Source organism: Mobula birostris, chromosome 4 (genome assembly GCF_030028105.1).
Source record: "Mobula birostris isolate sMobBir1 chromosome 4, sMobBir1.hap1, whole genome shotgun sequence".
NCBI lineage: Eukaryota > Metazoa > Chordata > Chondrichthyes > Myliobatiformes > Myliobatidae > Mobula > Mobula birostris.
The window spans coordinates 177,015,856-177,041,816 of NC_092373.1; the positions used below are offsets into that span (position 1 = coordinate 177,015,856).

The window sequence follows — 25,961 nt, forward strand, 5'->3', positions numbered from 1 at the left end:
ACAGATTACAACAGCACAAATGCCAACAGGTGCTCTCTGGTGTTGGAACATCAACATACTGGCCACCAAGAGATGCAAGATCATTTGAAAATGGCAATTTGTTTTACTACCACAGAATACAGCCCTTGCTGCCAGAATTTATACGTACACATATATATTTCTACATCACAACAATTTGCCAGTAATACCAAATATTTTGAGTGCCAATATCAATTAGGAAGGAATTGTGAATCCATTGTTAGCCCTTCTGCACCCCATGTTAAACTAAAAGACTAATTCTACACTGGCATGTGTTTTTTATGGCTCTGTTGGTTAATTCCAACTAACAGGGAAATTCTATATGGGGAAACAATTGGATCTCTACACTAGTGCTGATGGATCAAGGATGGAGAGGTGGTAAGGGTTAAACAAGGATAAATAGTACTTGTTATGCTGGGATGCTGAAATAAATTATTAGCCTCAACCTATAAACCTACACAAAGCTGTTGAAGAAAAATAAGGTGAAGGCTCTTCTTCAATCAAATCATGAACTGAGTTGTTACCTAAATGCTCGTTATGCACAATCTATTTGAACATTTGAAATGTGTAGATTGGTAGATATTAAAATGGAAGTACATTTTCCAACCAAAAATAACATTGGTTTCTTAATGGAGCCCTCCAGATGCATCAATAGCAATTGTTGAGATAGAGGCTGTACAGTTTGGGTGGAGGGAAGGTGGTTGAACTCAAAATAACATAGGTGTTAATGAATTTTATTTGGAAGATTGGGTAAAAATCCTTGTAATATGTACTTGTTATGTTTGATAAACTTCAATTAACGGTGTGAACAAAATGTAAAATTAACCCACTTTGCCTTCATAATTTTGACTATCTGCAATGAAGCATGGGACGGAGTCCTACTTTATAAAAGGAGGTAAATATTTGCTAAACAAAAATGAGTACTTTGAGAATATTAGAGAAAGTCATAGACCCGTCTTCTGCTTTAGGTGATTTTTTTTTTTAAGTCTTTTAGTTATGTCCCTTGTCTCATTCAAAATGGTGCCTTATTTCCATTTTGCCTTGGCACCAGCATGCTGGTAAACTATCAATTTAAGTGAGCAAGATCAGACAAAAGGGACCATTCATTTACCTGTCACTATAATTTGTAAGTCCAATACATTTGCAAGCCAAATTAAGTTTTAACAATATTTTTTGTACCCTGAGCTTAATTTGTCTAATCTAATTCATTTTTTTATTAATAATGTATTTGATTTGAAGGGCTGCTATCACTTTTTATAAGGCCAGTTCAATCCTTGGATCAACTTCTGTGTTTTATTTTCTTGCAGTACATGACCCAGCGACTAGTTAAAAAGATCTGTCATTACCTCCCTGTGATGCTCCCTCCGTTCACTTTTCCATTCAGTTCTCATTATTCAGTCCATTTTAAATAAAAATGAATTCTATTCAAAGCACAGAGGCAGAGCCTTTGCGTATTTGCAGAGTGGATTCACTATATTTTCAACAGCTCTAGTCAGGGATTTAGATAAATGGGGCCTACTTTAACTTGTATAACAGCAGGCTTGTGAAAACTATAAAATCTACATTTCTGAGCAGCATCTTATAAGGAGTAACTGGAAGTCAAAAACTATGGTAAATACAGTTGTGCAAATTTGTTCATAATATTTTTGTAAGAAAGTTACTGATGATTAGAATAAAAACACAAAATGCTGGAAATACTCAGTGGATCAGACCACATCTGTGGGAAAAGAAATAGAGTTAACATTTTGGGTCAAAGCTCATCAGCAGACTGTTGTAGCAGGTATGGTATCAATTAACACTTGAATACTGTACAAGATCCACACCCTTAGAAGAGAAAAGGAAAAGCAGCAGCATTAGCATTAGTGGGTTGGCCATCTCAGGTAGAGTTTAGTCTAAAGACGTGAGGAAAAAGCACCATAGGTACTGCTGAATATTAATAACTCGCATTGAAATGATCATTCTTTTGTTTCAATGTTGTGTTGTTACTTGCTAGCTAAACATTATTTATTTTGAGGCTTGAGTTTTACGATAAAGACATGGGTGTTTTTTTTTTGTGGAAAATCAATTGTAGTCTTTACACCAAATAATTTATGCTTGATGTGGATACTGGATAATGCTTCAAAATTGTTTTTAAATTCATTTAATATTATTTGTGTAGAAAAAATGCATATACTTCAACTGTGTTCTTGAAATAATTAAAAATGGGCAGTTCCTAACTGGCAGTCGATTGCATCTTTCCCAGGTTTAACTGGAAAGATGAAAAACAAAGGTAACTAACTATCATCCTTTCTATAAATGGTAGACCTTTCCTTTAAATGAGATTTAAAATGTACTGGTTCCATTAAACATTTTGTCAAATTAGAAACATTGTGTACATATTTCATTGAATCAACTCAGTCATCTCTGACAGCCACACATACACACACTCTTCGTTAATTTACTGATGGTAGACAATTGAATGTGTGAAAGGGTTTTTTTTGGGGGGGGGGGGGGAGACCTGAATGGTGCTGGCAAGCATGAATAGGTTATTCTGGTAAAGCTGTTATCCATTATTTCATCATTTTAATCCAAGTGTTTCTTTAAATGATTTTGAACATGCAGAACACATTTCCAAGCACTTAATCAATTTTGAATGATTGAGGATCCTATCAGAATCCTGGAGAACAGACTATCTCATGAATGGCGATAGGGGAAGGCCTTAAAATTTTGATTCAGATCACTGGAAAACTCAGCAGGTTAAGCAGCAACTGTGGAGGGAAAATATGTAAGTGGGCTTTTTGGGTTGAGTTTCTGCAACAGGACTTGGAGGGAAGAGGAGTGATGGCTGGTATGTAGCAGTAGAGGCTGATGGAACTACACGAGAAGGGGACTAGGGGTGTACAAGAAGTGGAGAAGATAGAAAAGGTGAACAGAAGAGGAAGAAAACTATATTGACACGTCAGTGTGTCGGGGACAAGAACAACGGGTGTAAATTAACTCAAATTGGAAAATTCTCTTTGTACTACAGTATTGGGATGTAAGCTTCCTGTGGAACGGGAGATGTTCTTCCAGTTTGCATTTTGCCTCTGTAGCATTGGAGAAGGCTGTGGACAGCCATGTCAGTGAAGCAAAGTGTAGAGCTGGCAAAAATGGTAGTGGCTGGTTGGATGCAAGACATGGACCAAGGGCATTCTTTTGTTGTTCTCGCCACCAATTCCCTTATCCTTCTTTGTACCTTCAATCTCTTCCTTTCCTTTTCAGTCCTGAAGTAGGGTCCTGACCTGCAGCATGTTAATACTTCTGCTATAGCTGCAGCTTGACCTGCTAAGTTCTTCCATGTAACTAAAGCCCTCCATTCCAGGCATCAACCTGGTGAACCTCTTCTGTGTCCTTTCTATTGCTACCACTTTCTTCCTGTATTGTGGTGTACACAATACTCGTGTGCTCCAAGAAATGTTTGTGCATCTCTTATACTCAGTGACTTGACCTACTAGAGCAAGCATCTCATCTACATTTTTGATTACTGTCAGCAAGAGTTTAATATTTTCGTCTCGCACCTGAAATATCCCAACTTACACACACACGATTTCTAGAAAATATCTGTCTTTTGATTCTACTAAGAGCACAGATTTTCTTCTATACCAAAGGAAAGTTTATGCCTCCCTTAGACTTCACAACCTTGTTTCCCACCCTACCCTGAAAGTCAGACTGTATAACATTTCAATATATCCACTTGCAGAATCTCCAGCAAGTAAACCAACAGGACTTAGAGGCTCAGCTAAAAACTAATCAGATATTATTTTACTGAAGGACAACATGATGCCAATTCATTGCTACAGTTTCTCACAGGGATACAGCTGTCAGTTAAAACCCAAGCCTTCATTCCCTATGAACAAGTTGGCTAGGATCCTTGGACAAAATGCACAGCAGCACTACCACAATAAATCTGCTCCAAAGCGGTACTCCCCCCCCCCCCGTCATTTTCAACATTTTAGACCTTCCTCAAGGTGCTATTCATCTTTTTCTCCCCTCAGTAAAGCATCAGGCAGATTACTTTGAAGGAAAACGATCCAGAAAAGTGATCATATCAATTTAATAATAAGACTGGAGCCAAAGTTTAAATGAATATGATTATTTTCTCATTTCAGTGCAAGTCAAAGTTGAGTTTAATGTTAAATGTACAAATACATAGATGCATGGCTAGAATGAAAAACTTATTTGTAACACCATATAAGATAAATTATGAACAATCTTGCAGCTTTTGACATGACAGCATTTTAAATATCACTGCAATGCAATTTTCTTAATAAAACTATTAATTTTATTAGCTGTGTATTCTGGCCCAGTCTACCTCTACCTTTTGAGTCTTTTTTTTAAAACCAATGATAGTTGGAATTTTAAAGGTTTCTTACATTTTCCAAATTTGGAAAGCAAATTAGCAACCACACATGGAAAAACTTTACATAAATATACTGTCCATTTCAAACTTCTACTAACAGCTTATTCCCACAAGTTGTAGAAAACAGAAGAAAGGACTGGTAAAGATGTTATAAGTGACAACCCAAGGCTCAGCTTTTACTGGTTTCCTATCACCTCAAAGACTAAAAAATCATCTACCACAGGACAGGATACCTCGGTCAGAAAACTGCAGGAGGCAGGCACACGGGAGAGGGAAACTACTCATTTTGTTGTTGTTGTTCTAAAAAAACCTGCACTAAATGGAAGATGGTGAAATGGAAGTGTTTCATTCACAGTTCCTGCCTGATGCTCACAGTAACATTAAAGGGTGGGGGGCGGGGAAGGGGCGGGGAGATATGAAATGGAACTGAAGCACAAGTGTACACAAGCAATAAAATGTTTAAAATCAAAAGTTTCCTGTTGAATGGAATTTTACTCTGGAAAAGTTACAATGGCAACTGTACCATGCATTTTTTTTACAGTTAAGTAATATTTTCAGATCAATACAAGTTAATAAAACTACTTGTCAATCTCATACAACACATTACCACAGCTAAATATTTAAAACTTGCAAAGAACATTTTACTCACCAAATGGAATATTACTGTAGTGTTCTATCAACATAACAGGAAAAGTCAGCAATATGCATTCCCTCCTCTACCTACCCCCTCACCACAGCATGTTCTTCCATCATACCACCCTCCTGCCTCAACTCCATTTTCCTCCTTAACCAGTAAGAACAGTGAACTCCCATTACATAATATTTCATGCTTACTAATTAAGTACAATATAAATAAAAGTGCAAACAAATTACCTGCAAAGAACTTTACAAGTTGTTAATACAAGATACGACTGACTCTTCACATTAGAAATTTCTCTACTTGATAGGGAAAGGTGAACTAGACATAGGTGTGAAAGGAATCCGGTTTGGAGGAGTGAGAAGGGAGGGAAGAATACAATGGAAATATCCGTGAGATGGAATGGTTAAATAAAAAGGAGGCCCTTTGGAACTTTGTGAAAACAGGGCAAAGGAGAATTCCAAAGAACAACAGCTTCACCAATTGAATATTCAGTCCTTTTGAAAAGGCTCACAATATATTAACTACTTGTAGTGGTGTTAAGCTTCACATACCCCAGCTAAAGCGACCTTCAAACACATTCTCATCAAACACAGTTCACTTGTTTGTGTGAATCGTGAATCATTGGACTTTTCTGACCATAGTGTCAGACTCTTATTTATCAGTCTATAGGTTTGAAGGCAAGCAATCACATAAAGCCCGCTTTTCAACTCTCAGGAGCAGATCATCGGTCTGTAAATATAAAAATGACATTGTTACCCTTAATCTAATATATGGTTATGTAGTAGACAGTTTAATCAAACTATAAATGTTCTATTTACAATTAAAATAGAAAATACTGAAAATATGAAGGGTCTTCAGCCTAAAATGTTAGTCTGTCCTGAGCATTTACAGCAATTTTTTAAAATTTTAGATTTTTTTTTGCAGATTATCACTGGAAATGTTATCACCCCTTTAAAATAACCTTGTTACAGTTTGACTGGTTCTCATAATCTTGAATTATATCCTCTGCTGTTTTCTCTCTGTACAAATGTTAATCTATAGATTTAAGTATCAAAAATTGTAAATCATAAATATTCGAAGGGAATTTAAATTCTCACACTGTACCAACAGACTCTCAAGTGTTTCCAACACAGGAAGGCATTCAGCCAATCATATCCATAGAGCTGTAAAGCACACAACACAGAAACAGGCCTATCAACCCATGCCAGCCTGGTCTTCTGACTAGCCCCATCTACCTACACCCGGACCATAGCCACTCATACCTCTCTCACCCATGTATCTATCCAAGCTTCTCTTAAATATTACACCTGAACTTACATTTACCACATCTGGGGGCAGCTTGGATTTCCCCTTAAATATTTCACCTTTCACCTTAAACCTATGACCTCACGTTCTAGTCTCATCTAAGCTGAGGGGAAAAAACCTGCAAGCATTCACTCTTATCTATACCTGTTATAATTTTGTATACCTCAGTAAGATCCCCCTCATTCTCCTGTGTACCAGTGAATAGTCCAAGCCTATTCAACCTTTCCCTATAACTCAGGCCCTGAAGTCCCAGCAATATCCTTGTAATTATTTTTCTGCACTTTTTCCAAATTCATTGATATCTGCCCTGTGGGTAGATGATCAGAACTCCACACAATACTTCAAATTCAGCCTCACCAATGTCTTGTACAACTTCAGTATAACATCCCAAATCCTGTGCTCAATGCCCAACATGTCTTGAGCCCTCTGTACAACCCCAGCTACCTGCGATGGAATTTAGATTCATCCCCTTTTCCAGCTCTTGGACCACTGTTGTGACTCTTCAAGTGAGTATCCAGGCAGTTTGACTAAAACAGTTAAATCTATGCTGCCTGGTTACTGATCTCCAAGGGAAATAGTGGTTCTTTTACTCCTCCAATTCTTTCGTAATTTAATATATCTCAAATATCCTCTGTTCCAAATTAAAATCAAGGCAAGGCAGTCACACCCTGACTAATTCTCCACTCCTCAAATCACCTCTGCTAGCACGTTCTTCCTGCATTTGGGAATGCAAAATATAAAAACCTATCATCCCAGTTTACAAGTCAGAAATCAGGAATGTGATGAGTTTCTCAAACATACATCTCATTCTGCTGAATCTGAACACATTAGAGGTCTATAAATAGAAATGGCAGTAGGCACCTCACAACTGCTCCAACTTTACATAAGATCACAGCTGATTCTACCATCCTGACGTCCATTATCCCCCTTAATCCCACTATCGTTTAGAGGTACGTTTCAGCTGATTTGAGGAAGGCTATGGACAAAGTGTGTGTGGGTATTCTGTCCTGAGCCTTGTGGCCCATCAGGCCGGTGCTTATGCCAGTTTCTGTGGTGTGAAGCGACTGACAGTACAAGACTCCCCCCTGGATAGGGGATTCTATCACAAGGTTAACCCCTAGCAGCAATTGCCAGTACCCATTTTCAGCTGGGTGGACTGGAGCAGTGTGGTTAAGTGCCTTGCTCAAAGACACAACACGCTGCCTTGGCCGCAACTCGAACCCACGACCTTCAGACACGTGTGTGGGTATAGACAACTTCAATTGTTGGCATGGGTACGGTAGAACAAAAGACTCAATTTTGTGCTGTAGGATTCCAGGGACCAAGGTCAACCATCTTGAAACACAAGTTCCAGTAAGTGCAAAAGTGAAAACAGCTATAAAATATAAAATCTTAATAAATTTTTTATTGGACAAATAATTGACAAAGCTAATTTTAATGCAAGTTTAAGGTATTAAACTCTGGTAAGGCGACAAAAGGGTCAAATAAAAATGCAAATAGACCATATCTGAATGCAGTCCTGATTGCCATGACATAAATAGGAAAAAGATTTTGGAGATGGGGAAAAACTAATATATGAACATGTTACCAGAACTGGGAGGTCATATCTATCACAAGGGATGAATAGTAGACTGTATCTCTTGAAAAGGGAAAGCTAGTGAAAGACACTATAAATGTACTTGGTATAGAAGATGCGGGAAGTTTCCGTGGAAAGGAGCAAAACCAGAGGCTTCATTTAGCAATAATCAACCAAAAAAAAATCAAAAGGAACACTCAAAACAAGCACTGTAGAGCAAACAGTATAGATACAACTATTGAGGAAAGCCGACAGAGAAGAGATGAAGGAGGGTGGATGGGGGCAAATTCTTGGAAAGGAAATTTCACATATACCAGGCAAGATGAAATAATTTGTCTCTATGCTGCATGTTCTCTGTACAGGAGGCAGCCTGTATTACATAATAAAATTTGTCCTCATTAATGTGGGAAGCAAATAGGCACTTTAAAAAATCTCTGCAGATGCTGTGGCTTTGCATGGTGGAAATTGTGTTACATGTTTGTTTTAGGAACACAACTCCCCTCCCCGAGTAACGCAGAGAGAGCTTTTGATTCTTATTATGTAATCACTAAAGTCTACATTTTGATTTTTTTTATTAAGTTGCTAATGGCAAGTAATGCATATTTACCCTTGTATTCAAGTTATTTGCAGTTCTTTTCAAGTCCTGCAGTGCTCTCTGCATGAATTCAAAAGCATGACAATCAACACAGGGACGACCTGTGAAAGAAACATGAAAACCTTTAAAGTAAGCGAGCTTTAATTTACCATGAACATTGTTCTCATGGTTGAAACAGCTAGCAAACAATCTAACAGCTACAATCATCACAGATACTTTGGCACTGGACATTTTTAATAATATTTCAAATCAGAGTACAATACTTCATCCCTGACTGTTTTATAGATTCCACTAACCAAGGACAATGATCCTAGTATTTGAAATTATAATTGTCAGTGTCAACACTTGTAAAGAAATCAAGTACAAATTGAACTTATGGGTTAGTTTATGGGTCTTTTATTTTGAATCCTTCAACATTTTGCATTCTGTGGTCTTTCCCCAAAGGCAAGACACTTCTGTCACAGCATATTGAGGGACTGGTCCCTGCATTGCAATGTCTCAAATGTTTCACTGTTGGAATGTTTAGGATAAAACATTACAGTGAGATGCCAACTTCCTGTCAATATTGTAAGCACATGTAATGTTATGCTTCATACAGTGAAAGAAGACAATGCCTTAATGTTCCTATAACAGTGTATTATTCTGCCCTTGTGAACTGTTCATAACACAATACATCACAAGACCATAAGACATAGCAGCAGAATTAGGCCATCTGGCCCAACGAGTCTGCTCTGCCATTCAATCATGGCTGATTCATTTTTCTTCTCCTCCTCAACCCCAGTTCCCAGTCTTCTCCCCATAAGCTTTGATGCCATGTCCAATCAAGAACTTATCAATCTCTTCCTTGAATACACTCTAAACCTGGCCTCCACAGCTGCATGTGGCAACAAATTCACCACCCTCTGGCTAAAGAAATTCCTCCACATCCCTGTTTTGAAAGGGTGCCCCTCTATCTTGAGGCTGTGCCCTCTTGTCCTAGACTCTCCCACCATGGGAAACATCCTTTCCACATCTACTCAGTCCAGGCCTTTCAACATTCTAAAGATTTCAATGAGATCCCCCTCATCCTTCTGAAATGTAGCGAGTACAGACCCAGAGCCATCAAATGTTTCTTGTATGATAACCCATTCAGTCCTAGAATCATCCTTGTGAACCTCCTCTGGACCCTCTCCAATGCCAGCACATCTTTTCTACGATGAGGGGCCAAAAACTGTTCACAATACTCAAAGTGAGGCCTCATCAATGCCTTATAAATCCTCAGCATCACATCCTTGCTCTTGTATTCTAGACCTCTTGAAATGAATGCTATCATGGTATTTGCCTTCCTCACCACTGACTCAACCTGCAAGTTAACCTTCAGGGTGTTTTGCACAAGGACTCCCAAGTCCCTCTGCATCTCAGATTCCTGGATTTTCACCACACTTAGAGAATAGTCCGCACACTTATTCCTACTACCAAAGTGCATGAACATGCATTTTCCAACATTGTATTTCATTTACCACTTTCTTGCCCATTCTCCTAATCTGTTTAAGTCCTTCTGTATCCTACCTATTTCCCCAACACTACCTGCCCTTCCACCAACCTTCGTATCATCTGCAAACTTGGCAACAAAGCCATCTATTCCATCATCTAAATCATTTATATACAGCATAAAAAGTGTTCCCAACACCAACCGCTGTGGAACACCACTAGTCACTGGCAGCCAACCAGAAAAGGATCCTTTATTCCCACACACTGCCTACCAATCAGCCAATGCTCTAACCATGTTAGTAACTTTCCTGTAATACCATGGGATCTTAACTTGGTAAGCAGCCTCATGTGTGGCACCTTGTCGAAGGCCTTCTGAAAGTCCAAATATACAACATCCACTGCATCCCTTTTATCTATCCTACTTGTAATCTCCTCAAAGAATTCCAACAGGTTTGTCAGGTAGGATTTTCCCTGAAGGAAGCTATGCTGACTTTGTCCTATCTTGTCCTGTGTCACCAAGTACTCCAACACCTCATCCGTAACAATTGACTCTAACATCTTCCGAACTACTGAGGTCAGGCTAACTGGTCAATAATTTCCTTTCTGCTGCCTTCCTCCTTTCTTAAAGAGTGGAGTAACATTTGCAATTTTCCAGTCCTCTGGCACCATGCCAGGATCCAATGGTTTTTGAAAGGTCATTTCTAATGCCACCACAATCTCTAACACTGCCTCTTTCAGAACCCTAGGGTGCAGTTCCTCTGGTCCGGGTGACTTATGTACCTTTAGGTCTTTCAGCTTTTTGAGCACCTTCTCTCTTGTAACAGTAACTGCACCCACTTCTCTTCCTTCACACACTACAACATCAGGCATACTGCTAGTGTCTTCCACAGTGAAGACTGACACAAAATACTCATTTAGTTCATCAGCCATCTCCTTCTCCCCCATTATTATTTCTCCTGCCTCATTTTCTAGCGGTTCTATATCCACTCTAATTTCTCTTCTATTTTCAACATACTTGAAAAAAATCTTATACAATCCACTTTGATATTATTTGCTAGCTTGCTTTCATATTTCAACTTTTCCCTTATAATGATTTTTAGTTGCTCTCTGTAGGTTTTTTAAAAACTTCCCGATCCTTTATCTTCCTACTAATTTTTGCTTTGTTGTATGCCCCTTCTTTTGCTTTTACAATAGCTTTGACTTCCCTTGTCAGCCTTGAGTAAAGTTGTTAAAGGAGGCAAGGAAAGTGTGGAATTCACAGCAAAACAGCATTAGTGTTGGAGAGAAAAAGCAGAACTTAAGAACACTTCTGCAGTGGGCATGAAGGCAGGAAGGTGGAATTCATCTTGGATACAATTACCAGGAGCACAAGGAGTACCAGCAGAGGATGAACCAAATTATCCATTTGAGTTGACTAGAAGAGAGGAGAGTGCCCACTGGTGCACCTTCAGAATGTGCACTTAGCTCACTGCTCCACTGTTTTCACACCCACGATTGTGTGGCTAGGCATTGCTCAAACAACATCTATAAACTTGATGACAACACAACTATTGTTGGCAGAATTTCAGATGGTGATGAGGAGGCATACAGGAGTGTGGTAGATCAGCTGGTTGAGTGGTGTCACAATAACAACCTTGCACTCAATGTTACTAAGTCCAAGGAATTGATTGTGGACTTCAGGAAGGGGAAGTTGAGAGAACACCAGTCCTCTGTGGGCAAGTGGGCAAGGGAATTAAAAGGACAAGCAACTGGCAGCTCCAGATGGCCAAAGGCGGATGAAGTGCAGCTGCTTGGTAAAGGAATGGCCTAGTCTGGGCTTGGTCTCACTGATATAGAAGAAGCCAGATAGAGAGCACCGAATGCCACAAGCAAAATTGGAGATCTCTGCCTCACCATGGTGAACGGTGCTGAGGAAGTACAAGAAATGTTGGATCTCCTACAGTACCAGAGAATAGTTCCTGGGGAGGGAGAGTGATAAATGAACTAGGGAACCATTGAGAAAGTGGTTCCTGAGAAAAGCAAAGAGGAGTTGGGAAGGGAAGTTGTGGCTGATGGTGGGATCACTATGTATGTGGTACAGGAATCAGGCTGTAGCTTGTGGCAGATGTACTGTATGCCAAGTGTGATGGGGTGAATGGCGAGAACTAGGGGAACCCTATCCTTGTTCTGTCTGGAGTTGGGTTAAGAGCACGAGTACGGGAAATAGAGGACAGGTGAGTGAGACCTCCATTGACCACAGTTGGGGGGGGGGGGGCGGTAAGCTGCATTATCTAAAAAAAGAGGGACATTTCAGATGTCCTGGAGAAGAAAGTCACAGAGAACAGTTGTGAGGGGGACAGAGAAACTGGGTGAACAGAGTGGCATTTTTACAAGAGACAGGTTGGGAAGTAAGGGTAGTCAAGGTAACTGTGGGGGTCAGTGGGCTTGTAGTAAATGTCAGTAGATAGTCTATCTCCTAAGAGATCACGAAAAGGGACAGAGGTGTCATAAATGGACCAAATGAATGAGGCCAGGATGGAAAGTGGTGATGATGATTCTGTATGGGTGCATTGGGTAGTGTTAATGCAGCTGAGAAAGAGTTGGGAAGTGGTACTGGAGTCGGTGTGCAACATGGGCTGTTCCAAGCACCCAGTGGAAAAGACAGGCATAGTGAGGGCCCATCATTGTGCATACAGCTGTACTTCTGATTTGGAGAAAATGGAAGGAGGCAAAAGATACAAAAGGCAGAGGAGAGGATAGTAGAGGGAAACAGGTTGGATCTCTGTTCAAGAAAGAAACAGAGAGGTCCAAGGACTTCCTGATGAGGAGTGCAACTGGATGTCCATGGTGAAAATGAAGTGGTGGGGCCGAGTAATCAAAAGCTGTTATAATGGCGGACACATGCAAGGCGTCCTGGATGTAGCTAATAAGGGGACCAAGACGGAGTCAAGGTATGAAGACGCATGTTTGGGGGGGGGGCAAGAGCAGGCAGAAACAATGGGCATACAAGGGCAGTCTCGTTTGTGAATTTTGAGTAGGGACAGAAACAGGCTGTAGGGTTTGGAGGCTATGGAGCAGAGATGAGATCCGCAGTGGGTTGGAGGCAATGAACTGATGATCATTGGTGGAGTTACAGTTAAGGGGGAGTTATGAGGAGCTGCCTAAGAACTGCTACTTTTACAAGGTAGAGGTCAGTCCACTATTCTACAATGGCTCTGGTCTCAGCTACAGATTTGATGATACAGTTGAAATTGGCATGGGCTGAGCTGAGGGATTGAGGTTAGTATGGGCAAGGAGAGTTGAAAATGTTTGATGTCATATTGGTAGTTGGAATAACGGGAGGAAAGGGGAAGATGCAACAGGTGGTCACGTTGGAGCTGCAAGTGATGGAGGAAGATATATTTTATAGAGACGTTGGTGGAGTGAATGGCAAGAACCAAGGGAACTCTCTATTACTGTTCTGTATGGGGCGAGAGTAGAGGTACAGGTGATGGAGGCATATGAGGTCTCCATCAACTATGGCAGTGGAGAAGGACATTTTGGAAACCTAGTATAGAAGAGCATTCTCATTCTGAGATGGAGATAGTGAGATCCAGAAAGGAAAAATGAAGTATCAGCATTGGTTCAGGTGAATGAGACCATGGTGGCAAAAGTGATAAAACTGATGAGTTCAGCCCAAGTGCAGGAAGAGCACTGTTGGGTCATCAATGTTTGGTGGAGGGTGTTGAGGACCGTTCCACGTAGTCAACAAAAATACAGGCATTACACCATGCTGGATTCACAACTACAACTGCAGAAACAACCGTCTATTCTCACCATTCAGTCATTATTACACTTGGATTTTCAGTTCTTTCCATTTATGCAGCTAAGCCACCCATATTCCCTTGATCTCAGCAGCAGCCATGCTCTCAAAATGGGCATTTACCCTCATCATTTTTCAACATGGAGAAACAGTTCTAGAATGGAAAACATAAGAGATTCTGTAGTTGCTGAAAATCCAGAGCAACATACATAAAATGCTGGAAGACCTCAATAGGTCAGGCAGCATCTATGGAAATGAATAAGCAGTCGATGTTTCAGGCTGAGACCCTTCATCAGGACTGGAAAGGAAGCGGGAAGATTCCTAAATAAAACTGTGGGGGGCGGCCAGGAGGACAAGCTAGGAGGTGGTAGGTGAAGACAAGCGAGTGAGAGAGGGGATGGGGTGAAGTAAGAAGTTGAGAGGTGATCGATGTAAAAGGCAAAGGGTTGGAGGAGGAGGTGATAGGCAGGTGAGGAGAAGTAGTAAGAGGCCGGAGTGAAGAATAGAAGAGAGGAAAAGGGGACAGTGAAAAAATACCAGAAGGAGAAATTGATGTTCAAGCCATCAGGTTGGAGGCTACCTAGATGGAATAAAAGCTGTTGCTTTTCCACCCTGAGAATGGCTCCCCCGTGGCAAAAGAGGAGGCCATGGACTGACACGTCAGAACAGGAATTAAAATCATAAACAAGAGAAAATCTGCAGATGCTGGAAATCCAAGCAACACACACAAAATACTGGAGGAACTCAGCAGGCCAGGCAGCATCTATGGAGAAGAGTACAGTCGATGTTTCGGGCCAAAATCCTTCAGCAGGACTCGAGGAAAAAAGATGAGCAGATGTAAAAAGTGGGGGGGAGGGGAGGAAGAAACAGGAGGTGAAGGGTTAAATTGGGAGGGGAGGGGGAAAGGGTGAAGTAAACCGATCCCAGTTCTCATCCACGCCAGGTCTTCATTATTCTCTCTGACCTTCCGCTCTCCGTGGCAGAACGTTCTGTCCTCAGTAGGGGCTTCACCTTTGTCCCCTGCAACCACACCTCAGTGAGTTCCGTGCCTGTCATGATGCTGAGCTTTTCTCCACAGCCTCCACTTCTTCTTTGTCTAAGACTCTTCACTCCACACCAGTAACCCCTTCTCCCTTCTTCAACCCTCCTCCTCTTCCTGGACACCCCACCCTGGTCTTCTGCCTGCCCTGGATCTTTTCTTTGTGAACTGCCGATGGGATATCAACTGTCTGGACTTCACCATTGCTGTCTCCAATTCCAGCCTCACTCCTTCCGAACGCTCTGCTCTCCACTCCATCTGCACTAACCCTAACTTCACCATCAAACCCGCTGATAAGTGGGGTGCTGTAGTAGTCTGGTGTACCTCGCTGTGGCCCAGCGATAACTCTCAGACACCTCCTCTTACTCACCCCTCAAACAAGACCCCACTAAGGAACACCAGACCATGACTGACCTTATTAACTCTGGGGATCTCCCATCCACTGCCACCAACCTCATAGTGCCTGCACCCTGCACCTCCCGTTTCTACCTCCTACCCAAGATCCACAGACCTGCTTGTGCAGGTAGACCCATTGTTTCAGATTGTTCCTGCCTCACTGAACTCATACCTTCATACCTCAACTCTGTTTTATCTCCCCTAATTCAGACCCTTCCTACCTACATCCATGACACTTCATGCGCTCTGGATCTTCCCAATGATTTCAAGTCCACTCCGTATACACCTCCATCCCCACCAGGGAGACCTCAAAGCCCTCCATTTCTTTCTGGACACCAGATACACCCAGTTTCCCTCCATCACCACTCTCATCTGTCTAGCGGAACTTGTCCTCCCACTTGATAATTTCTCCTTTGGCTCCTCCCACTTCCTTCAAACAAAAGGTGTAGCGACGGGCGCTTGCATGGGTCCCAGCTATGCCTGCCTTTTTGTCGGCCATGTGTTACGTCTATGTTCCAAGCCTACACAGGTGCCCGAGCCCACTTTTCCAACGCTACATCAACAACTGCATTGGTGCTGCTTCCTGCACCCGTGCTGAACTTGTCGACTTCATCCACTTTACCTCCAACGTTCACCCCGCCCCCAAAATTACCTGGTCCATTCTCAACATCTCCCTTCCCTTTCTCAATCTCACTGTCTCCATCTCTGGAGACAGCTTATCCACCAATGTCCATTTTAAATGCACGGACTCTCAGTTACCCAGACTATACCTTTTCCCACCCTGTTACTTGTAAAAGCGGCATCCCCCTCTCTCGGTTGCTCCATCTCCACCGCATCTGCCCTCAGGATGAGACTTTTCATTCTAGAAAGAAGGAGATGTCTTCCTTTATCAAAGAAAGGGGCATCCCTTCCTCCACCATCAGCACTGCCCTCATCTGCATCGCTTCTATTTCATGCAAGTCTGCCCTCACCTCATCAGGGATAGGGTTCCTCTTGTCCTCACCTACCACACAGCCACCTACATGCCCAGCACATAATTCTCAATGACTTCCACCATCTCCAATGGGATCCCACCAAGCACATCTTTCCCTCCTCCACTTTCTGCTTTCTGCAGCGATTGCTCCCTACACGACTCCCTTGTCCATTCATCCCTCCCCACTGATATCCCTCCTGGCACTTATCCATGCAAGCGGAACAAGTGCTCCACCTGCCCCTACACCTCCTCCCTCACTACCGTTCAGGGTCCCAAATATTCCTTCCAGGTGAGGCGACATTTCATCTGTGAGACTGTTGGGGTCATATACTGCATCTGGAGCTCTCAGTATGGCCTCCTATGTATCGGTGAGATCTGTTGCAGACTGAGAGACCGCTTCGCCAAGCACCTACATCTGTCTGCCAGAAAAAGGGGGATCTCCCAGTGGCCACCCATTTTAATTCCACTTCCCTTTCCCATTCCAATATGTCTATTCATGGCCTCCTCTACTGTTGCGATGAATCCACGCTCAGGTTGGAGGAACACCAGCTTATATTCCATTTGGGTAGCCTCCAACCTGACGGCACAAACATCGATTTCTTGAACTTCCAGTAATACTGCACCCCATCCCACTTCACCATTCCCCATTCCTTCTCTCACCTTATCTCCTGGCCTGCCCATCGCCTCCCTCTGGTGCTCCTCCCCCTTTTCTTTCTTCCATGGCCTTGTCTTTTATTACACTCCCCCTTCTCCAGCTCTGTATCTCTTTCAGCAATCATCTTCCCAGCTGTTTACTTCACCCCTCCCCTCCCAGTTTCACCTATCACCTTGTGTCTCTACCCTCCACAACCTTTTAAACCTAATCCTCAATTTTTCTCCCCCAGTCCTGCTGAAGGGTCTCAGCCTGAAACATCAACTGTACTCTTTTCCATAGATGCTGCCTGGCCTGCTGAGTTCCTCCAGTACTTTGTGTGTGTGTTGCTAGGAATTAAAATGAGTGGCCACCCAGAATTTCTGCCTTGTGCAGATGGAGCAGCGGTGCTTGAGAAAAATTGGTGCCCCCCCGCCCCACCAATTTACATCAGGTCTCACCAATGACCGCATTGGGAGCGCTGGATATGACAGACAATTCCATCAGATTTGCAGGTGAAGTGCTGCCTCACCTGGAAGGGTATAGGGCCCTGAATGGAGGAGAGGAAGGAGGTGAATGGACAGGTGTAGCATTTCTTTCACCTGCAGGATATGTGCCAGGATGTTGATTAGTGGGAAGGGACAAATGTACCTTCTAGTTTTTCCCCATCTTTTCATCCTGGTATCCTTCCCTTTCCTTTCCAGTCCTAATGAAGGGTCTCAGCCCAAACTGTGGACTGGTTATTCATTTCCGTAGATGCTGCCTGACCTGCTGAGTTTTACCAGCATTTTGCGTGTGTATTTCTAAAACGTAAGCACTCTTGAGAATTAGCTGCTTTCCTGTTTGAATGCATGCACCTAAATTGCATGGTGACCATCATCTCCAATAATGTGCCATTCACGCAATTCTTTAACCCCGCAGATACCTGCTGAATTCCCCCAGCATTTTCTCTGATCTCTCCTACCAAACGATTCAAATTCAACAGTCCCGAAAATCAGTCAAATAGCTCTTCAGCCCTTGTCTCCCTCATTCCCATAATGAAGGAATAGCCCCATAATTTAAAAAACATTGTAGCTTTCTTCTCCAGTTACCTGCAGAATCCACCTTAATGCCAGCTGGTTACTCAGCTATCCAGGACAACATAACGCGCAGAGAAGCGGGGGACTTACTTTCAGCCGGGATCACGGTGCCGGACTCGGCATCAGCTTCTGCGAGGAAGCCGGCGGCGGCGGCGGCGGCGGCGGCGGCGGCGACAAGGACGACGAGCCCGAGGAAGCGAGCAGTTAACATGGCGATGCCCGAGCGGTCTATGATGGACGAAGGAACAGAAAAATCACCGTTACTGCAGCAATTGTAAAGATATCGGCAGCGGTAAAAGAACAAGCGATGTTCCTTGAAACAGTCTAACCTAAAGCACCGAACAAAAATTGACGATGTTTTAAGCCGCTCCGCGGTCCTCCCTTTCAACTCGGCTTCAAAGGCAAAGCCGCCAAGTGATTGACGCGGGCCCCCGCCAATTCGCGAAGAGGATTGGCCCGGGAAGGCGGGACACGACGGCGTCAATCATGATGGGGCGGGAGGCGCGGCCAGTAAATTTAAACAGAAGGGATGCTGCAGATGCTGGAAATCTTCAGCAACGCGCAGAATGCTGGCAGAGCTCAGCGGGCTCAGGCGGTGGATAGGCAGCCGACGGCTTCGAGCCGAAACCCTCCTGCTTGAAGGGTCTGGGCCCGGAACGTCGGCTGTTTATGCCCCTCCGTAGATGTGTGACCCTGACACTAACATTAACCCTGATCCCGACGCCGGCAGCACTTTGTGTGGTGTGGCGGCGGTAAGAATGCCAGGCGGGTCCGCCGGGCCGCGCCGGGCGCTCCGGCCGCGAGCCGCCGCGCGCCGGTGGGCGGGGCCGCCGGGGGAGGGGGCGGGGCCTGCAGCAAAGGCTTTCGTCGCCCCGTGTAATGCCCGTCCATTCAAATCTCCTTCTTCAAGATGGCGTCCATGAGGGAGAGCGACACAGGTTTGTGGCTTCACAACAAGCTGGGGTCGGCGGACGAGCTTTGGGCGCCTCCCAGCATCGCCTCGTTGCTCACTAAGGACGTCGTGGACAACATCCGAGTGTGCTTTCACGGCCTCTCGTCGGCGGTGAAGCTGAAACTGCTGCTGGGGATCCTGCACCTTCCCAAGCGGACGGTGGACGAGGTGAGGCGCCTTCCCTTGTCCCTCCCTCCCTTTCTCGCTGTGAGGTTGTCAGTCAGCGAATCTGGAAGGGAAATTGGAAAGAACGCGGCAGGAAGTACATCAAGCACTCGGGTCACTTCACTAAGTCTTCAGCGAGCGGCGCCTACCTTGTGCGTTTAAAAAGGTTTTAATTCTCTTTACAAAAGGCGGGATTGGAGCAGCAGCCACGTTGTTTAATAGATGCATATTTGATGGAGCCGGCGTTGAACTTACCATGAGCTTTTTATTCTGGCTCTTTTACTGGAAGTTTGCTAATTTTTTTCTTTGTAACGGATTCCATTTTTATATGGAATAAAAGGCTTTTCTCAAATAACCTACCGATTGTAACAAATGGAATGTAACATGGTTGGGAAAGTCATAGTGTTGCTAAAATAAGCTCTCGTGACCAGATCGAGCTAATATTCTTTTTACGGTTGAGTATCTTAACTTCTGCCTGCCGAAACATTTTTTTTGCATTCAGTGGGATTCTGATCTCGCTTCGGACGTGAGTGAGATTGTACTTTTAGAGGCAAGGTAAATAAGACAAAAACCCTTAGTGGCAACGTAGGGAACTTAAAAATTGACAGGAGGGACTTCATTTGTGGCTTTAATTTAAAACAATTATCGCAATGATCAAATTATTTTATGGATTTGCAATTGACATACTACAAAAATCTTTGGCTAATTATTGGGACAGAATTATTTTTTTGAAAGCTGAAAAATGCTTTGTTATAACTTTTGGTGCTGGAGCATAATCTTGCCCATTATAGCACAAGCATCAGAAATAGTGTTATGGTCTTTCATATAGTCTTTCAATAGCACAACACTTTTAAAAATAAAATACTGGGAACAACACTCTGTGAAAAGCAAGTCTGAGGTTCAGAAATCCTACCTGATCTAACCTTTACTTTCAACTGGTATCATGCATAACAAAATATTGGGTTCTGGCTGTTCAGAGAAAAGTTCACAAGTAAATTATCAAAGTAAGTATATGTCACTATATACTACCTTGAGATTTACTTTCAGGCATATACAGGAAAATAGTCATACAATAGAACTTGTGGGGGGGAACAACTGTACATAATAGACTGACAACCAATGTGCAAAAGAAGATACATCATGCAAAAACTTAGTGAACAAATAATACTGAGAACATGAGTTGCAGAGTCCTTGCAATTGGGTTTACAGTGCCTATAAAAACTATTGACTTGGGGGGAGGGGGAGAGTGGGGGGGAGACATGAAATCTTGGCTAGAGTTTGCCAGAAGGCATGTGGGAGACTCTGAAGTCAGCTGGAAGAAGGTTCTATGTATGGTCCGATGAAAACAAATTTGAGCTTTTTGGCCATCAGACTAAATGCTGTGTTTGGCATAACCCAAACCCGGCACATTATCAAAAACACATCATCCCTACTGTGAAGCATGGCGGTAACTGTGTCATGCTGTGGGGATACTTCACTGCAGCAGGCCATGGAAGGATTTTGAAGGTCGAGTGTAAAATAAATGCAGCAAAATTCTGGAGGAAAACCTGCTGCAGTCTACAAGAGAACTGTGACTTGGGAGAAGATTTGTTTTCCAGCAAGGCAATGATCTCAAGCATAAAGCCAATACTACACAGGAATGGCTTAAAAACAACAAAGTTAATGTCCTGGTGTGGCCAAGTCAGAGTCCAGCCCTCAATCCAATTGAGAATTTATGGCTGGACTTGAAAAGGGCTGTTCATTCATAATTCCCATACAATCTGACAGAGCTTGAGTAGTTTTGTAAAGAAGAATAGGGGGAAATTGCAGTGTCCAGATGTGCAAAGCTGACAGAGACCTATCCACACAGACTCAAGGCAATTATTGCTTTCAAATATGCATCTACTAAATACTAACTAGAAGGGGGTGAATACACAATCAATTATTTTGTGTTTTATAGTTATAGTTTGGATCACTTTTTAGAGATTTGTTTTTACTTTGACAGGAAGGGGTCTTTTTCTGTTGGTCAAAGTTATATTAAAAAAAAAGCCAAATTAAATCCACTGTGATTCAATGTTGTAAAATAATAAAACATGAAAACTTCCAAGGGGGTGAATATTTTATACAGACACTGTCTGTTGTGGAGCTAGTTCAGCATTGAGGTGATCATGTTCCTCAGCCAATTGCCCAGAAAAATCCAGTGGCATCAGTTGAGAAATGAATTATCAGCTCATTCTTAAATTTCATCTTCTAACAATTAGTTAAAAGCTGCTTGGGATTGGCGGTATCTTGCAAGAACTTTATAATACAGCATCCACTGAATTGTATAAATCTGAAGTTGCCAATGGATATAATACAGATGATTGTCTACCAGTTAATATAGGATGTGAGGGAAAAGATTGCTGCAACTTTGCGATTTTTTATATATATATATATATATATATATATATATATGTGTGTGTGTGTATATACATATATATGACTTGGATGAAGAAGTGGAAGAGTGGTTTAGTAAGTTTGCAGATGATGTGAAGGGTGGTGGAATTGCTGATAGCGATGGATTGTCGTAGGTTGCAATGGGAGATTGTCAAGGGGCAGAACTGGGCTGAGAAGTGGCAGGTGGAGCTCAACCCAGAAAAGGGTTAAGTAATTCACTTTGCAAAATTGAATTTGAAGGCAGAATACAGGGTTAATGGCAGGATTCTTAACACTGTGGAGGAACGGAACTTTGGGGTCCACATTAATAGATCCCTCAAAGTTTTCATGCAAATTGATAGGGTGATTAAGAAGGCATATGGTGTGTTGGCCTTCCTTAGTCGGGGGATTGAGTTCAAGAACCATGAGCTATAGTTACAGCTTTATAAAACCCTGGCTAGATCACACTTGGAATATTGTGTTCAGTTCTGGTTGCTTCATTATAGAAAGAATGTAAAAGCTTTAGACAGGGTAAAGAGGAGATTTACCAGGAGGTTGCTTGGAAGAAAGAGCATGTCTTATGATTGATCTTAGGGTAGGTTAAAAGGTCGGCACAACATCATGGGTGGAGGGCCTGAAGTACTGTGCTGTTCGGTTCTATGAACAGACATACCTTTGGTCCACCCTTTACAATGAGCAGTAGTGCATTGTTTTTACTCAGTGCAGGAAAATTATTACACCCATTTTTACCTCGTATGTCAAAAAATATTTCTATCTGTCATGTACTAGTCTCAACTTTCAGGTACTACTTGTTCTCACTTGAGCATAGAGCAGTATAGCACAGTACACCAATCTTCTAACCTACTTTAGCATCACTAAAACCTTTCCTCCTTCATACCCCTCTATTTTTCTTTCATCCATGTGCCTATCTAAGAGACTCTTAAATATTTGTAATATGTTGGCCTTTACCACCACCCCGATGGTTATTTTATGCACCCACCACTCTGCAAAGAAAAAAATAATACTACCTCTAACATCCCCTATACCTACCTCCAATCAACTTACAGTTCTGTCCACTCATTTTAACCATTTCCACCCTGGGGAAAAAGTACCTGGTTGTCCACTCTATTTATGACTCTTATTTTGAACATCTGTATCAAATCACCTCTTATTCTCATTTGCTCCAAAGAGAAAAACCCAATTTCACTCAGCCTATCCTTCTAAGCCATGCTGTTTAACCAACATCCTGGTAAATCTCTGCACCCTCTCTAAAGCTTCCACATCCTATCATGAGGTGACAAGAACAGACCACAATACTCCAAGTGTGGTTTAACCACAGTTTTATAGAGCAGCAACACTACCTTGTGTCTCTTGAACTCAATCTCCAACTACTGAAGGCCAGCACACCATACACAGTCTTGGCCATCCTTATCAGCTTATGCTGCAATTTTGAGAGCTATATGGATGTGGACCCCAAGATCCCTCTGTTCCTCCACGCTGCTAAGAATCCTGCCATTAACCCTGTACTTTGCGTACAAGTTTGGCCCTTAAAAGTTTGACTTCACACTTTTCTGGGCTGAACTCCATCTCCCCCTTCTCACCCGAGCTCTGCATCCCATCAATGTCCTTTGTAACTTACAACAACCTTCTGCGCTATTCACACCACCACCAACCTTTGTGTCATCTGCAAGCTTACTACCCAACCCTTCCACTTCCTCATCCAAGTCATTTCTAAACATTTCTATTCACTTGGATGAAAGCATTGTCCACTGAGGAGAATGGAGCATCATGGCCCTCTAATCTCAAGTTTGGATGCATGAGCGTTTGTAGTCATACAACACAGAAGCAAATCAACCATACAACAACATTAAGTATCAGTGTGCATTAATCCCACTTACCAAATCTTGGTCCATAGCTTTCTACGATTTGCATCCTAAAGTATAGAAAACCTACAGCACAATACAGGCCCTTCGGCCCACAATGCTGTGCTGAACATGTACTTACTTTAGAAATTACCTAGGGTTTAACCCATAGCCCCCTATTTTTCTAAGCTGCATGTACCTATCCAGGAGTCTCTTAAAACAGGGGTCCCCAACTTTTTTTGCACCACGGACCGGTTTAATATTGACAATATTCTTGCAGACCGTACGACTTGGGGGATGGGGGGGGGGTGTTAATCACAACCAGAATATAGGTGATAAGTCAACAATGTCACTTATAAGTGGCTAATACATTCAATTTAGTTTCTAAAAGGGTTCATGTAACAAATTTAATATTAAACACACAGCGCCTATTTTCCTTGCATTAGTATAGTGATTAAGTCAATTATAAGTCAATAGCATCATAACGTTTTAAGTAACGTTTGGATATTAAACACACAGCGCATATTTTCCTTGTATGAACATATAAAATTATTGCAACACACCAATATCACTGAATCAGTGGGAGCCCTGGGCTTGTTTCCCTGTAACAAGACGGTCCCATCGAGGGGTGATGGGAGACAGCGATACTCGAAGGGGGATCCTTATGTCCAGTCTATTCCGCAATTTAGTTTTCGTTGCATTCATTGCAGAAACCCCCACTTTGCAGAGATATGATTTTGGAAACGGAAGTAATGTTTTCAGTGCTTTTATGGCTATCTCAGGATATTTAGCCTTGACTTTGATCCAGAATGCCGATAGAGATGTTATGTCAAACATACTTTTCAGCCCACCGTCTTTTGCAAGCTCGAGGAGTTGATCTTCCGGCGCTGACATGGATGATTTACCAGGGACATTCACAAATGGGTCACGGACCCATTCCTTTGCATATCTTGGGTCATTTGTGGTTGGGAAGTAACACTAGACACTAGAATACTACAGCACAGTACGGGCCCTTCAGCCCTCGATGTTCTGCTGACCCATATATACCTTTCTTAAAAAAAAGTACTAAACCCACACTACCCCTTGAGCCTCTATTTTTCTTTCATCCATGTGCCTGTCCAAAAGGCTCTTAAATACCCCTAATATTTTAGCCTCCACCGCCATCCCTGGCAAGTCATTCCAGGCACCCATAACCCTCTGTGTATTTAAAAAAACACAAACAAACAAAGGTACCCCTGATGTCTCCCTTAACTTTGTACATATGGTTGAATTCTGTCGACAGCGAAGATAGGTGATCGCACACCAGCTGTGAGAAGGACGGTGCAGCCTCAGTCTCTCCCAAAATCCCAGCTAATGCTGGGAACATATCAAATATGCTCCTGTCCACTCACCATCCCCACAGTTCCAGTTTGGCTTTGAAAGCAGACACTATCTGCCAACTTGAAGACAGTTGTCATTCTCCCCTGAAGTGACAAATTGCGTTCATTGAGCAGGTTGGAGATGTCACAGAGATAAGCGAGTTTCGCTATCCACTCCTCGTCACTGAAGTGTGCTGGCAGTGGTGACTTTTTTTCCTCAAAGAAATCTCTGTAGCTGCTCTCTTAACTTGCAAACCCTGGCCAGGGCTCTCCTCCTTGATAGCCACATGACTTCAGTGTGTAAGAGAAGGTGTTTGTGCTCTGCATCTATTTCCTCGAAAAGCTTCTCAAACAGATGTGAGTTAAGGACTTACGCTTTGATGTGATTGATAACTTAAACAATGTCACTCAATACGCTGTTAAGATCAGGTGACATTTTTCGGCTAGCCAACATTTCCCTGTGTGTGACACAGTGTGTGGACTGGCTTTTAGGAGCAACCTCTTTGACTTGGGTAGTGAAACCAGACAGTCATCCAGTCATAGTTGCAGCCCCGTCTGTGCATATTCCAACACAGAATGACCAGTCCAGTTTGCCTGACAAGTAGTCATTCAAAGACTTGAATAGTGCTGCCCCAGTTATGTTAGTTGGCAGCGGCAGTGTACACAACATATCCTTGTGCACATCATCTTGAGATATATATTGCACATAAACCAGCAGTATTGCCTTGTCGACATCAGTAGACTCGTCGACCTGGATAGCATACCATGGTGACTCGTTAAGCTGTTCCAACAGCTGTGCTTCGATGTCCTCCGCTATGTCATCGATTCTCCTTGAAACTGTGGTAGCTGAAAGAGAAACCTGTGCCATCTTGTTAGCTGCAGCTTCTCCCAACAGTTCACGGCACATGACCTTGGCAGCAGGCAGAATCAATTCTTCACCAACAGTGAAAGGCTTCTTAGCCGTAGCAATACGGCTAGCCACTAAGTACGACGCTCTCAGAGCAGCAGCATTTATGGAGGTGGTGGCTCTCAGCACTTGCTTCTGTTCTGCTTGCTCACATTTTTTCCGCTCAAAAAACTCAATGGGTTTGTCTTTAAGTGCAGGGTGCTTGGACTCAGGGTGTCGAAGCAGTTTTGAGGGCTTCATTGCCTCACTGGACAGCTTGTCTCCACATATCACACTTGGAGCTTGGAGTGTGCGAGTCACCGGTCACATTAAAGCCATATTTTATGTACGACTCATCATATTTTCTGTTGAAGGAAGCTCTTTTTTTTTGCAGTCTCAGCCTCAGCTGTCTCTGTGTTATCATCATCGTTAGGCCTTTTATGTCCCCTACCATCTCTTCCAA

General features: G+C 42.7%; 3 protein-coding genes across 4 annotated transcripts in view; 2 read left to right on the forward strand and 1 right to left on the reverse strand.

The window, feature by feature from the left end:
- The window catches only part of pstpip2 (proline-serine-threonine phosphatase interacting protein 2), a 136,920-nt gene extending 134,544 nt beyond the window's left edge, over nucleotides 1-2,376 (forward strand). For both annotated transcript variants that reach the window (XM_072256583.1, XM_072256586.1), the window contains one exon: nucleotides 5-2,376. The gene's annotated coding sequence lies outside the window, so the exon portion shown is untranslated. The remainder of the gene's footprint in view (nucleotides 1-4) is intronic.
- A 2,471-nt stretch (nucleotides 2,377-4,847) lies between these two features.
- On the reverse strand, nucleotides 4,848-19,021 carry nicol1 (NELL2 interacting cell ontogeny regulator 1). Its single transcript, XM_072256588.1, has 4 exons — nucleotides 18,893-19,021; nucleotides 17,972-18,109; nucleotides 8,525-8,613; nucleotides 4,848-5,765 (listed from the first exon to the last, which is right to left on the reverse strand). The coding sequence occupies exons 2-4, from the start codon at nucleotides 18,090-18,092 to the stop codon at nucleotides 5,700-5,702; spliced, it is 276 nt and encodes a 91-aa protein (XP_072112689.1). The 5' UTR covers nucleotides 18,093-18,109; nucleotides 18,893-19,021; the 3' UTR covers nucleotides 4,848-5,699.
- nelfa (negative elongation factor complex member A) overlaps nucleotides 18,746-25,961 on the forward strand; it is a 48,220-nt gene continuing 41,004 nt past the window's right edge. The window contains exon 1 of the mRNA XM_072256582.1: nucleotides 18,746-19,001. Within this exon, the coding sequence (XP_072112683.1) occupies nucleotides 18,792-19,001 (210 nt within the window). The 5' untranslated portion in view covers nucleotides 18,746-18,791. The remainder of the gene's footprint in view (nucleotides 19,002-25,961) is intronic.

Coding starts and splice junctions, on each gene's coding strand:
- nicol1 (XM_072256588.1), bottom strand. CDS start 18,092: ATGTTAACTGCTCGCTTCCTCGGGCTCGTCGTCCTTGTCGCCGCCGCC. Junction 8,614..17,971: donor CACCGTGATCCCGGCTGAAA/GTAAGTCCCCCG, acceptor TTTCTTTCACAG/GTCGTCCCTGTGTTGATTGT. Junction 5,766..8,524: donor CAAATAACTTGAATACAAGG/GTAAATATGCAT, acceptor TTATATTTACAG/ACCGATGATCTGCTCCTGAG.